This window comes from Lissotriton helveticus, chromosome 1_1, assembly GCF_964261635.1.
Source record: "Lissotriton helveticus chromosome 1_1, aLisHel1.1, whole genome shotgun sequence".
Taxonomy (NCBI): Eukaryota; Metazoa; Chordata; class Amphibia; order Caudata; family Salamandridae; genus Lissotriton; species Lissotriton helveticus.
The window spans coordinates 1,460,810,598-1,460,824,424 of NC_136057.1; the positions used below are offsets into that span (position 1 = coordinate 1,460,810,598).

Genomic DNA, 13,827 nt, shown 5'->3' on the forward strand with positions numbered 1-13,827 from the left:
AACACAGGTCGCTTCAAGCGCCCCAAAACATTATTAATTGTGCCCCATCTCCCCCAGAACACGTACACTTCACAGCTCCCACACAAACATGCATACTTCAGGACAGTCACAAAACCTGCACCCTTAACAAGCCCCCTGCCAAAAAAAGTCCACCTGATGCGGCCCCTACAATACGCACACTTCATGTGGCCCCCAATACTCTCGTGCACACAAAACATGCATACTTTTATGACGCTGACAACACCTGCACTCTTGGCAAGCCCCACTCTCTCCCTCGAAACGCATGCAATTGACGAGTTCCTTAAACACGCTCACCTCAGGAAATGCATAAACACGCCGCCCCCCCCTTCAAGGACATCTCGTGCGCAGCTAACAAACTCACACCCCTCCCAGGAGGAAGTCTTCCGAAGAGACTCCCCACCGGTTTTAAAGCATTCCATTGCTTTACGGCCGGGTTTACAAATAATAGAACAGGCCTCGAAACCCACGGTTTTCACAAAGAAATGCCCTCTGTGGTTGCCACAGGTCACACCTCGGGCCCCGAAAACCCATGCCCTTCACGAGGCCCCTGAAGTGCGTGGGCAACATGACACACCTCTGCCATGACGTCACTCACAACCTGCGCACTCACCTGTCGTGAAGTCGCCGTGCTTCTTGAAACGGGTGAGAACAACGTACGACAAGATGTAGAGAATTCCGAAGAGAAACGAGCAGATCTAAGGAGAGAGATAAAGAGACGGGCACATCAGAGCCAACACTGACGACAGAGAACCCCTATAAACATGGCACGCGTACCGGCAGCGTCAAGTTCACTACGACACAACCAGATATTATGTCAGGAGGACCTCATTCATCCCACCCAGCTCTTCCAATATAGGACATATTACAATCACGGAAACCACAATCAATGCTTAAAGGTCGGTCTTACACATCACACCAGCTCTTCCCTCATTGGACAGAGTACAACCACAGGTAGAAGGCCCAGCTTCTGCATCGATCCTATTTTATCCTGTATAGGAATGTACTATCAACACACCACTCTCCAGTTATATCATACAGGTCTGCCTTTCACAGCTTCACAGCACACAACTCCTACTCCATAGGTCATACTACAACCATACCACTCTCCAACCAAACGTACAGGTCTGCCTGATACACCACACTCAACAACTCCAACATAGGACATGCTAAAACCACACTAAGGTCCATCTTCTGCCTCACGCCCAACACTTCCTGTACAAGACACACTATAACCATAACATTCTCCAACCAACCACACTCAACAACTCCAACATAGGACATGCTAAAACCACACAAAGGTCCATCGTCTGCATCACGCCCAACACTTTCTGTACAAGACACACTATACCCATAACATTCTCCAACCAAACAGGGCTGCCTTACACATCACACCCAACTCGTCCCACAAAGGGTGTACAACAACCATATTCTCTGCACTCACACACACAGGACCATCTGCAATCGCTGCAGTTTGTGTGCCACAACGCCACACTGGTGCCAGTTGTCGACAAACCTCACACCATGCACCATGCATGAGGGCCATAAGTCAACACAAAATAATTTTTGCTTAAATAATTTTATTGAAAAGAAAATCAGTTAACCATACAATGTACATGCTATAAATGTACAATATCAAATTGCAATCACTTATTTAGAAATGAAGAATTGAATAAAGAATACAAAGATGTAAGGGGCCACTGTTGTTTAAAAATAATCTATTCCCGAGGTCCCTTGCTGACTTGATTGGGTGCCCTTGTTGTTTTCAAAAATAATTCCTTTTTAAACAAACAACATAAATGCTGGCAAATCTGTTTCATTCTTTTTTTTCACAAGCTATACATGGACCAGAATTTGTCTGTGCTAAAATATTACACACCAGAATCATTTTTATAAACAGCTATGTCATATGTTTATTGCATAAGTTTCTCCATTTTGCCCAAATGGCCAGCAGCAAAATCTGATTGCAAAAATCACCAATGAGCTATTGCACAAGATGCAAAAATGGTGCAGATAAGCCTTACAATGCTTCTATCCCTGGCGGCACAGCACCCAGTATAATGTGCTGCATGGTTAAACACTTATAAGGTCCCAAAGGCCTGAGACCTATTGGCTATGCCAATGCTTGTTACTCTTCCTGCTGGTTAAGACCACAGCATGCAAGCCTGCTGAAATTAGAATGGGGTACAACTACTTTCAGAAGAAATTGAGGAATTCCTGCTTGAAAGAGGGATTAAACTTATTAGGATCTCTCTCTACTACCCGCAGGCTAAGGGTTTTGTTGAAAGGTGGAATATATATTTCTGAAGGAGGGTCCACAATTGGCTCATTGTGAAGAGGGAGATAGGAGAATTTCCGTCATGAAACTAGTGTGGGCGTACCGCACCACCCCCGTGAAGGATGTGGGTAGAAGTTCTTTTGAGATAATGAGGGGGAGAAAGCCAAGAACTTTAGCGTGGGCACGATGGATTAATAAGGATGGTGAAGCTAATAGCGTGGAGAAGCATGAGGGTGGTAATTGCAGTGATGACATTCATAGCAACCTGCACACCAAGTTCCAGGAAGTAGATTGGGTGAGAGTTAAGAGAGGAAGGAGAGTTGGGAAAGAGTAGTTGAGTTTTTCTGAAACACTCTAGAGTATAGAGGGTGAAGACAGATCTACCTTACTACTGAGTGATACACATGTCTGGAATATAAAAACAATTGTTAAATTATCTGAATGCCTGGTTTATAACAAGGATTTTGAGAAGACACCCAGAACCATGAGTAGGAGTAGGAATGGAGTCGGGGTAGGAGTATTCAGTACACAGATGCACAGAAAGCAGAGTGGAGGGGCAGTTATTTGCTTCAGTAAGTTAATTGGGCTTGCATTGTGTTGTATGCGATGAGAGTGACTTTTGATTAACAAGTGTGTGTTTGTATATATTATTTATAACCTTGTGCTATTTTTCCTTTGTTTTTAGTTCTTGGTTATTGCATGCATTACTATATATACACTTTCCCTTTGTTTTTGCTCGTTGAAGAAGGTAAAACTTTAGCATCCTGTTGTCTTGTGTTCCCCGTGGAGCGCTCATGCCCTCGAGATCCAAGTAGAATACTGTGACTGATGGTTCCTTTCCAAGCAGTAGACGGGCCCTTCCCTTACTGTTAGGATTTGTCAAATAAAACTCCTGCACTCGTTACTTTGGAACACCTGGATTTATTTCCCATCCTCCCTCCGTCCAGCGCTCTCCCACCGACCTGACGAAAGTAAACTGTGTGTAAACACTATTGCTTTGACTGCTTGCACGTGTTCGTCCTCCAAGTCCGCACTTTAGTCTCTGGGAGTAAGCAAGTCGTAGGACAGGCCCGCCCTTCAAACAAGTGAAATTTGAAGGGTAGGAGATTGAAATGAAAGGGGCGCGTCGAGAGAGGAGGGCTAAATTGGCTTTAGTCCATGGCCCTGAGAGACCAAAGGCCAACCCTGAACGGGGTCACACTGGAAAATAGTCTGGGCAGGTTCTACCTTAGAATGAGAAAAGGCAGCCATATTATGCCAGCACAGAGCACCAGTGGGGAGAAATTGTGAATATTTAATTCTGGCGCCAGCAAAAAAATTCTTTCACTATGCCATCATGGAAGCTACCAGGGAGCACCATTCACGAAAACACTATGAGCGACAGCTTCATGGGCGCCATGACACAGATGACGGCAAAAGCACCCAAGGCGTTCATCTAAAATACCTGTAAATACTCTTCTTTAATCGGTTCCATTGAGATGAATCTGTAGACACTACCTGCTGTGCCCTAAGGTACTTTCTCCCCACATCTGGAATTCGTCAATGCCCCAGTTTCAGTTTGCCCGCTCTAATCTTCACCCCGTTTAAGGTGGATTTGGGGGGGGGGGGGCAGCCGACCATAGGGAGGTCTGCCCCCGGGTATTTTGGGGAAGTGGAGCAGTTAAGTAGCCCAAGGGTATATATAATCTGCCATTTTAAGGGACCAGCCACCATTTTGTCTGGTGACACGGTGGCTGGTATTGGTTAGGGAGCTTTTTTGCCCCACCCTTCTGTCCCCGTTATTCTTAGGTTTCGGGGGAAGGCCCCTCCTTTTTATTCCCCTCATTGTGGGGTGGATGCGTTTTTGTTGATTACAGGTGTGCAGTGGGGATTATGCTGTTAAGTTATTGCTTGAAGCAGGTGCATAGGCGGTTTGCAGAGAAATTGCCATGGTTTACCGAAGTTTATTGCGGTCAGTGGCGGTTCAGGCTGAAAGGGAATGGTTTGGCAAGTTCACGCCTGGAAGAGCCAGGAAGTTTAAGGTTCTGTAGGAAGTGAATGGGTTAAAAGGTTAATATATGTATGAAAGAGGTCTCAGTTACATTTCACCAGCCCAGGAGCATACACAATATTGATATATTAAGTCGTTATGAAGGGGGGAGGGATATCTTTGGGGTGGGAGGAGGTTTACCATAGGTGATTAACGTTGTATAGCGAGGTTGTAATTTTTTAAGGCGATGGCCAAAGTTGTTTTCTGGGATGTGCACCTGTTTCAATAAAGCAGCCTTTTCCACACAAACCGGATTTCAGTGGTCCATGCTGTTCCCCTATTCCCCAATGCCTTCTTTTCTAGCTTCTCCATTACCCATAGTCAAACTAACCCCAGATTCATCAATGTCCCGATTTGCGAGTCCTTAATAGCGATTATTAAGGAATCGCTATTAAGGACTCGCAAAAAGGGATTCATGTAGAAATCGCAATATTATTTGCGATTTCTACAGCTTCCTTATTTGCGATTAGCAAATTGCGAATCGCAAATAAGGATGCGATTTCAAGGGGGCCAGGGGGTGTCCAAAGGACACCCTGTAGCACCCCTGAAATGTCAATGTAGACTGATGTTGCGCATACACATGTCCAAAGGACATGTGTGTGTGTGCAACATACAACTTAGAAAAATGCACTAAAGTGCATTTTTCTAAGTTTGCTATTTACCACGAAGTCAGACTTCGCGGTAAATATCGGCAAAAAATAGCGAATTCGCAATTTTTAAAAGGTTAATGAATAGCATTTAAGGAATCTCTAATTGAGATTCCTTAAATGCGATCGCAATTTGAGAAATCGCAATTATTTGCGATTTTTCAAATTGCGAGTTCATGAACTATTGATGAATCTCAAATGCGATTTTTGCGGGCGCAAACGGCCAAATTTTGCGATTCGCACCGTTTGCGCTCGCAAAAATGCTTGATGAATCTACCTGTAAATTTTCATTGCTGCTCTCTACATTAGGGGTACCCGGGAGGAGAAAGTTTCTAGGACATCTCTCCCGGGGTAATTCAAGAACACCCTGCAGGGCAAAACCGGCAACAGTTTAATAGGGGTATTAAAAGGGGTGGGACGAAGGAGGCAGTTGAGGACAGAGCCAATCTGACCATCAGTCTAATGCGGTCCTGTGGGTGGAGAAATCTGTGCCTGCCTTTGCCAGTTTTGTTGGCTTAGGCAGGTGCTATTCGGTCAGTGTGGTTTTGTCGGATATTGCTTTGTTGGGGTTTTCAGGTGTGGGGCTGGATTTAAGTGTTTAATTACAACAAGGGTAGCATGACAGCACATGGCTGAGGCATTAAGCCAGAAGCATTGGGTTGTCGGTGGATGAACACTTGCAGATTTGGCACAGAAAACAAGGTTTGGGTCATATTTGAAACAAGGGTGACTGGGGAGGAAAGCAGGATGGTAGAGGATGCTCTGACTAATTTGGTGCGTTCATAATTGGGGGAGGATAAGTTATGAAAATGTATTAATGAGGTGGGGATGGTTTTATTTTTGTGAATGTCCTAAGAAAAACAACAGCTTTTTGCTCTCCAAGGCTGTCTTGGTTCTTTCTGTACTATCCCTCCCAACGATTAATGTGACATATCTGATGAAACAGATTGCCCTCGCTGATCTAATAATTTGAATGTTAAAATTGTACTCTACATCTTTGTACAGTGGAAAATGTATTTTCCTTTGGAAAGCACTCCGATGTTGGCCCCGGATATTGGAAAATGCCAAACGTGTCAAAAGTTTAAAATGTGCTTTTAACTGAGCAGTTGCTCAGGTGGCAGAAACAGCTGAGTGGAGACCTGGTAAGGCCTGCATTGCTGCAATGTGCAATCAGAAATGTGTGATGGGCAGGCTCTGGTGGCTCTTGTTGGAAGTTACCTCTCTGCTTGGGACTGATGCTCAAAGGCAACTTCGAGTCAAAAAAAAATCACACTATTTATAGGCCGTTAAGACAACACCAACACCAATACTTACTGCAGATTTTAGATTAGCAGGTGGCTTAACATGCATTGGCTTTCTAGTCAATCTTGAATGCTTGCTTCTTAATCAGTGACTTCCCTTCCTCTTCTTTTGTTTCCCTCAGTGGAGCACAGCTTCTTTCCCATCTTTTTATTTGAATGAATTGCATCCTTCTATGGCTCACTTCAGGAACTATTTGTTTTCTTTTGCTCAATATGTGTTTTCTTTCTCTCCTCCATATGATGCTCTCCCACCCTCAAATCCCCATTCCCTGCGCTCTCGTGTTGCGCCCCTTCCAGTCCATGTGTAAAAGAAGTGCAAACGTGTATTATTGCCAGGTTCGACTACAGAGTATACTTTATCAGGCAGGTTTTCTTTTATCTCCTGCGAGCTACTTGTTACACAAAAACCCAGGTCTTGGTACAGAGGCAGCATTTATGACCCTAAGGAAGGAACAGTCTGTTGCACTCATGGAGTCACTGCTTGTGGCAAAGAGTGATAGGACAGATGTCTCTTCTCACAGAGGACAATAAATCTGCTCCGCAGCTGCTGCAGAGGATCAAACAGCTGGAGCATTTGTTCCAGTAAACAGGTGTGTGGAAATAAAAGGTAAGCACTTTCCTTTCAATTCATATTTTCACAGCAACAGAGTAGCAGCTGGAATACTTTCATCTTAGCTAGGTTATACTAGTGCTTTGCCCTCTACTTGGCCTTCTGACCAGACTGAGAAGTAAGCTTCAGCTGTTGCAAAATGCACCAGCCAGAATGATCTTTAATATTATGAAATACAAGTTTATATAGCCAATTTTGACTACGCTACACTGACTCCCTGTGAACCAAAGGGTAAGGTATAAGGCCCTATAGCTGTCCTACAAATCTCTACATGATCCACGTGCAAATCCCCTATCCAAGAGATTCTCTTTTAACAAACCTAATCGCAGTTATGATAAGAAGGATCAGTCGTCCTCAGAGTAGCGACATTTCAACGTGTTACTCTAGGGTACAGAGGCTTTTCTATTACAGCAGCAAACTGTGGAATAGCAAACTGAAAGTGTGACAAAAGGCCTCTTTGTTCAAGTTTTGGAAATTGCTGAAGACCTGGCTGTTTGTAATTTCTTAGTCTCTTTTTTAACTTTCACCCTCATCCTGCAGATCTTCCCAGCATGCCTCATGGGTTATCAGCACCAAGATACCTAGTTCATGCTCAACAAATTCAAATACATTTTACTACAGGGTTGTAGTCCTCTCTGTTAGTTTTAAGAAGGATCATGTGAACTTGGCTTTTTAAATTCTGTACAGAAGGGGGATGCGGAGGTGGAAAGAAGGTGGGCAATGTGATGGTCTGTCCGATGTGGAAGGGCATGACAACCTTTGACAAGAAAGAAGGAAGGGCCCTTAAATCCACCTTGTCCGGATGAACAGAAAGGAAAGGAGGTTTAGAAGAACGAGCCTGGAGCTCGCTCACTCACTCACTCTTCTGGCAGAGGGGAAAGCTACCAGGAAAGCCGTCTTTAGAGTGAGAAGACGTAAAGGACAGTTATGAAGGGGCTCAAAGGGAGCGCACATCAGATAGGTTAAGACAAGATTTAAGTCCCATTGAGGCATTATGAAAGGCACGGGAGGAAACGTGTGTGTAATGCCTTTCAGGAAACGGTTAACAACCAGGGACTTAAAGAGAGAAGGCTGATCTGGAAGTCTTAGAAAGGCGGAGATGGCCGAAAGTGAACCTTTGATAGTGCCCAGAGCAGAGCCCTGCTGGGCCAAGGATAGTAGGAACAGAAGGACCTCAGAAAGTGGGGCAGAAAGGGGATCCACAGCCTTTACAGTGCACCATGCCACAAATTTGTTCCACCTGCAGGCGTATACCATCTTAGTGGAGGGACGCATGGCTGCCAGAATGAAATCACAGACTTCGGGTGGAAGATCGAAGGCTATCAACTGTCACCGCTCAATCTCCACGCATGGAGGTGGAGGCTGGACAGGTTCGGGTGGAGGACCGTCCCCTGTTGCTGTGACAGAAGATCCTCCAGAAGAGGCAGTCGGATCGGGGGATCGATTGCCATGCTGAGTTGTTCGGGATACCAGTATCTTCGTGCCCAATCCGGATCCACAAGGATGACTTGGGCCCGGTCGCGCCAAATCTTCTTCAGCACTCTGGGCAGAAGTTGTATAGGTGGAAAGGTGTACAACAGATCGCAACTCCACTCAGGACGAAAGCGTTGCAGAGCGATTGGTGCCTTGGAAATTCCAATGCGCAGAACTGATGACATTGCGTGTTCTCTTCGGTGGTTAATAGATCTAACCAAGGCTCTCCCCACTGCAGAAAGAGACCTTGCGCCACGTCGGATTTCAGACGCCATTCGTGATCCATCAAGCACCGGCGGCTGAGTTTGTACGCTCTGGCATTCAGAGAACCTGCCAGGTGTTGAACCACGAAGGTAATGCCTTGATGTTCCAGCCATGTCCAGAGGCGCACAGCCTCCTGACATAGGGTCCACTACCTCACCCCACCCTGTTTGTTGCAATACCACATGGCAGTGGTGTTGTCCGTGAACTCATGCACTACACTTCCCTTGGATAGAGGGAGGGAATGCCTTCAGTGCCAGACGTATCGCCTGAAGCTCCAAAAGGTTGATATGAAGCAGGGACTCCACCAGAGACCAGAGGTCTCGGATCTCCGCCTCTCCCAAGTGGCCGCCCTATCCCAGGAGGGACGCATCCATCACCACTGTGAGCCACCACTGCAATTGTCGTGCAGTGCCCTCCGAGATCTGGACATGTTCGGACAGGTTGCCCTGATGCTGTGCCCACTGGAACTTCATGTCCCACTGCAGAGCCCGCATATGCCATCTGCATCAGCAGGATGGAGGAGACCATCAGACCCAGGAGCCCGAGGGTCATCCTGACTGAAACCCGGGATAGAGGCTGAAAGATCGGAATCATAGCCTGAATATCCCGGACTTGCTGCTCGGGAGGATAAACCCAAAACTGCGTTGAATCCAGAACTGCTCCGATGAAGGGGAGCTTCCGAGTGGGACTCAGGTGCGACTTCAGCACATTGATGGAGAACCCAAGCAAATGCAGGAGGTCGGCCGTAGTCTGAAGGTGGGTAACGACTGCCTGTGGCGAGCCCGCCTTCAACAGCCAGTCATCGAGGTAGGGGACGACTGACAACCCTAACCTGCGCAGATGAGCTGTGACCACCGTCATCACTTTCGTGAACACCCGAGGGGCGCTGGTAAGGCCAAAGGGGTGCACGGCAAACTGAAAATGCACCTGGCCCACCGTGAACCACAGGTAACGCCGGTGGGCCGGCAGGACGGGGATGTGAAAATAGGCATTCTGCAAATACAACGCAACCATCCAGTCTCCAGGTCTAGCGCAGCCAAGACCTGAGCCAGGGTCAACATCTTGAACATCTCCTTCCGGAGGAAGCGATTGACGTTCCTGAGGTCCAAGATGGGGGGCAGGCCCCCTTTCTTCTTTTGTGGGATCAGAAAGTAGTGGGAATAACAATCACATCCTACTTCTGGCCCAGGAACATGCTCGATGGACCCCCTTGGTCAAGAGGGCCGGGAGTTCCTGTTGGAGAAGCGCAAAGTGATCCCCCGACATGCGGTGGAACTGAGGTGGCATGGCTGGTGGGGTAGACTCGAAGGGGAGGGAGTAGCCCCTTCTGATGATTTGCAGCACTCACCTGTCAGAAGTGACAGAGCGCCAGTGGGGGAGGTGATGTTGAATCCTGCCGCCCACCAACGTGGAGTGCACCCCAAAGCTTGAACTAGGAAGGCTTTGAGGCGGATGCTGCGGGAGTGGAGGTGGGCTGACCCGCACACTGGCCCCCTGTGCTGTCATGGCAGCCGCCATGCCCGCGGCCGCACTGAGGTTGGTTCTGCGCAGGCTTCTGGCCTAACGAACGTGTAGGGGCACCCCTTCCGTTGCCACGAAAGTAACAAAAGGTAGACGTGGCCGGGCATGTTGTGGAGAGACCCAAGGACTTGGCCATAGCCAGAGAATCCTTTAAACGCTCCAGCGCACTGCTCTGTCTGCCTTATCGCCAAACAGGTGAGTACCATGTTATGTTATATATTGTCTTTTATAGCGCACGGCTACTCAAAAAGAGTGTCCCGGCGCATTATTGAAAACCTGTATCAAGGTAACACAACACAGCCAAAGAAAAGAAACACAGATCACAGAATAGTAAAACTGAATAAAATAGCCTAAAGGGCAAAAAGCCAAGTTTTGAGGCCCTTCCTAAAAGAAAACAGATTAGCAGCTCCACGAAGAGCCAGCGGCAGAGTGTTCCAAAGCTGTGGTGCTAGTAGCTAGTATCAAAAGGCATGTCCATGAGAGAACTCTGGACATCCCCTGAAAACCCCATGGACCGCAGCCAGGCATGGCTTCGCAAGGCCACTGTCGTGGAGATGGCTCTCCCCACTGAGTCTGCGGTGTCCAGCCCACACCGAATGGCGAACTTCGCAGCATCCATCTCCTCCGCAACAGCTTGGGAAAGTACAGCCCGAACTTACTCCGGGCACTGGGGCAGAGCTTGGGCCACCGTGTCCCACACAGCGTGAGATTAGCGGACCAAGAGGCATGCGGTGTTGACTGACCGCAGCCCCAGGCTGGCAGAGGAAAACAACAACTTCTTGCCAAACTGCTCCAGTTTTTTCGATTCCTTATCCAGCAGAGCGGTAGGGAAGGCGCTTTGGGAAGTGGAGGCCTGAATGACTAGGCTCTCTGGGGTCGGATGATTTATTAAAAAGGCAGGGTCACCCGGTACCGGGCGATGAAACCTGGCCACGTTTTTATCCACCGGAACCCCTGTGGCTGGTCAAGACCAGGTGCCCATTAAAACATCCGTCAAGGCCTCATTGAACGAAAGCAGAGGTTCCATGGAATTTGCCGCCGGCTGAAGCACTTCAGTAAGGAGGTTTGTTTTGAGGGCAACAGTAGGCAGATCAAGGTCAAGAGCCTCAGCTGCTCTACGGAGCACCACAGTATACGTGGCGCCTTCCTGAAGACACAAATCCAGGCTCATAGGAGAGGTCAAGGCCACCCGCATCCTCAGAGTCCTCCGCCCACTCATGCTCAGACTCGCACTGCCGTGCAAGAGGGCCCTCCAACCCCACCCAGTCATTCCCCTCCTCCACAGCCCGAGGCACAGGCGGCAGCGACCGGGGAGGCACCAGGGAAAACAAATGCTCCAACGGCGTCGGGAACAGCGACGGTCCGTGCCGATCCAGCTTTATGTCCCAATTAGGGTCCCAAGCTGGAGCAAAACTGCCCGGAAACTCGGGCAATGGCGGAGATGGGACGAGCGGAACCCATTGCAGCGCCGGGAATGGAGCAGCAGGGGGTGACAGGGCGGAGGACCTGTGGCGCCAGAGCCGCTGGCGGAGGACCTTACGGCGCCGGAGCCGTCGCCGGCACCGGTGGCAGGCAGGGGCCCTCAATAGGGACCGCGGGGCCAGAAGGCACGCCGGTGGGAGCCCTAGGCCTGAAAAGGCGGTCCATGGCGCCAGGAAACTCTTGCACCTGGGCCGGAGTCGCTGACGGACCCGGATAGGGTGGGTAGGCCGCGGGACTCCTAGGCTCCAACGGAGCCGCATGGAGACCCCTGGCCCCCTTGTCCACATCCGGAGACCGACGGGGGAACGACGGAGAGCGAACGCGCTTCTTCGACTTTTTCTTGTGACGTCTCTTACCCGATTCCGAGGGTGAAGACTTTCACCCAGAGGAGCAATGATGATGGCTCCGCAGTAGGTCCCTCCAGCGACCCCTGGACCTCAAACAGCGCGGAGACGACTGCCTGGTCTCCAGCAGCTTTCGGGACCGCTCCCGCAAAGTCTTCGGAACCATGGTCAGCCAGTCGGAACATGACCGGGAGTCATGGTCGCGCTCCAGACCGTAGAGACAGACGCCGTGGGGGTCGGCCCAACATCGTACGGCGACAGGCCCCGCAGGATTTAAACCCAGGCATCCCTACGTGGCACCAGGAGTCAAAGACTCAAATGAAGTAGAGACAAAAGTCTCAAAAAAGTTAGTAAAAAGGTAACTAGGGTACGTGCTCTAACCGGATCTGCGCTTGCTGTCACGGAAAAAGAAAGAACTGACGTCAGGGCGCATGGGTGGTGCCCAAGTAGTCTCCGTGACATCATCTCTGTGCTTACGACGCCAGGGAACGGACACGGAGCGGCAAAACGCCACCTAAGGCGCACAGGGGTACTGCTGACGAAAAACTTTCTGGATCCAGTCTGACGCCTGGGGATATTCTAAGGAAAGGAATCTATCACTAATGTGTCTCTGTCAGATATTGGGGCATGGGGGGGCAGAGTACTAGGTACCAGGCTTTTCTTTTCATTTGCAGGTAGGCGACTCAGATGTGGTGGCAGACTCAGGAGAGCCTTGTGTAGCTCCTTACCCCAGAGTGGCCAGCTGGATGACAGAGGTGGACCACAAGATCACAGACACGAAGTTCCAGGGTGGCCTTATCAGTGTTACCAGCAGGAGGGTCTGGTGCGACCCCCAACGACACGAAGCACGACCTGTGGCGGCCAGCCACCATCGGAGGAGAGGTTGGGAGTGCATTTGACGACCCCTCAATGTGACAGAGAGAGATGTGCCCTACAGCACACAGAGGCAGAGGGAGCAAGGGGTGCAGCAGCACTGGGTGAGACACTGCTCGATTACGATGAGTTTGGAAGAAGGTGAAGTGATAGACAAGGAGGAGCACCCAAATGGCGGTGGCCAGGTGGTGGCAACAAGGGACTAGTCAGGTAGGCAGGAAAGCGTCTAACCAGACTGTGCATAGTATTTTGCCGGAGGCACTGAATGTTGGACAACAGCATGGGAGGCACAGTGTGCCAGAGTGGAAAGGACAAATGGCGAGACGGCAGGCGCCGGAGTAGGCACTGACTTTGATGCCAAGTAAGGACATGGTGAAGGGGGCAGCCGTGTACACAATGACGTCCATTGATGTGGATATGAGACAGACGTCGGAGGGCGAGGTGTCTAGGTCGTGCAAGGGCCGCTATGTGATGGGCATAGGCACATAGGAAATAAAGGCAGGGCCCAAAGGTGACACAGTCGCCTAGGAGGGTAAACAAGGTACTGGTAAGGCTGGCGGCGCAATGGGAGGGGGGTGGAGAAGAGGACAGAGGGGTGTGGCTAGCAAGCCAAGATAGTGAACGCACTTCAATGAGGCTACGCATCCTCATTCCTTTATCTGTCTTGAATCCTGCACCAATATAGTCATCTGCCTTTCAGATTAGCCAAATACCATAGGGGAAGCTATTTTCCAACCGTCACCTCCTCCAAACAAGCTGTCCGCCCCTCCCCAGAGTTCTGCATGTAGAAGGAAGTGAATGGCCTGGGCGGGTCACTGGCGCCACGACAGTGACGGGACTCGACAGAGGCGGCAACAGGGCCAGACTACCTGGGGCTCGAATCATGGAACAATACCTACCCTCTGCCGTCCATCGACAGTCACCCAAACCAGCAGAGCAACTAAGAGGTAAGTGTGCCACTGGACCCGGCAGTGCTGCAGCCCAACA

At 49.4% G+C, this 13,827-nt stretch overlaps 1 protein-coding gene across 2 annotated transcripts in view; it reads right to left on the reverse strand.

Moving 5' to 3' along the window:
• The window catches only part of LMBR1L (limb development membrane protein 1 like), a 107,995-nt gene that overhangs the window by 50,210 nt on the left and 43,958 nt on the right, over positions 1-13,827 (reverse strand). Inside the window, exon 2 of one of the 2 annotated variants that reach the window (XM_078686104.1) lies at positions 632-716. The exons of the other annotated variant lie outside the window; for it this stretch is intronic. Coding sequence (XP_078542230.1) covers positions 632-716 — 85 coding nt within the window. The remainder of the gene's footprint in view (positions 1-631; positions 717-13,827) is intronic. 2 annotated transcript variants of the gene reach the window in all.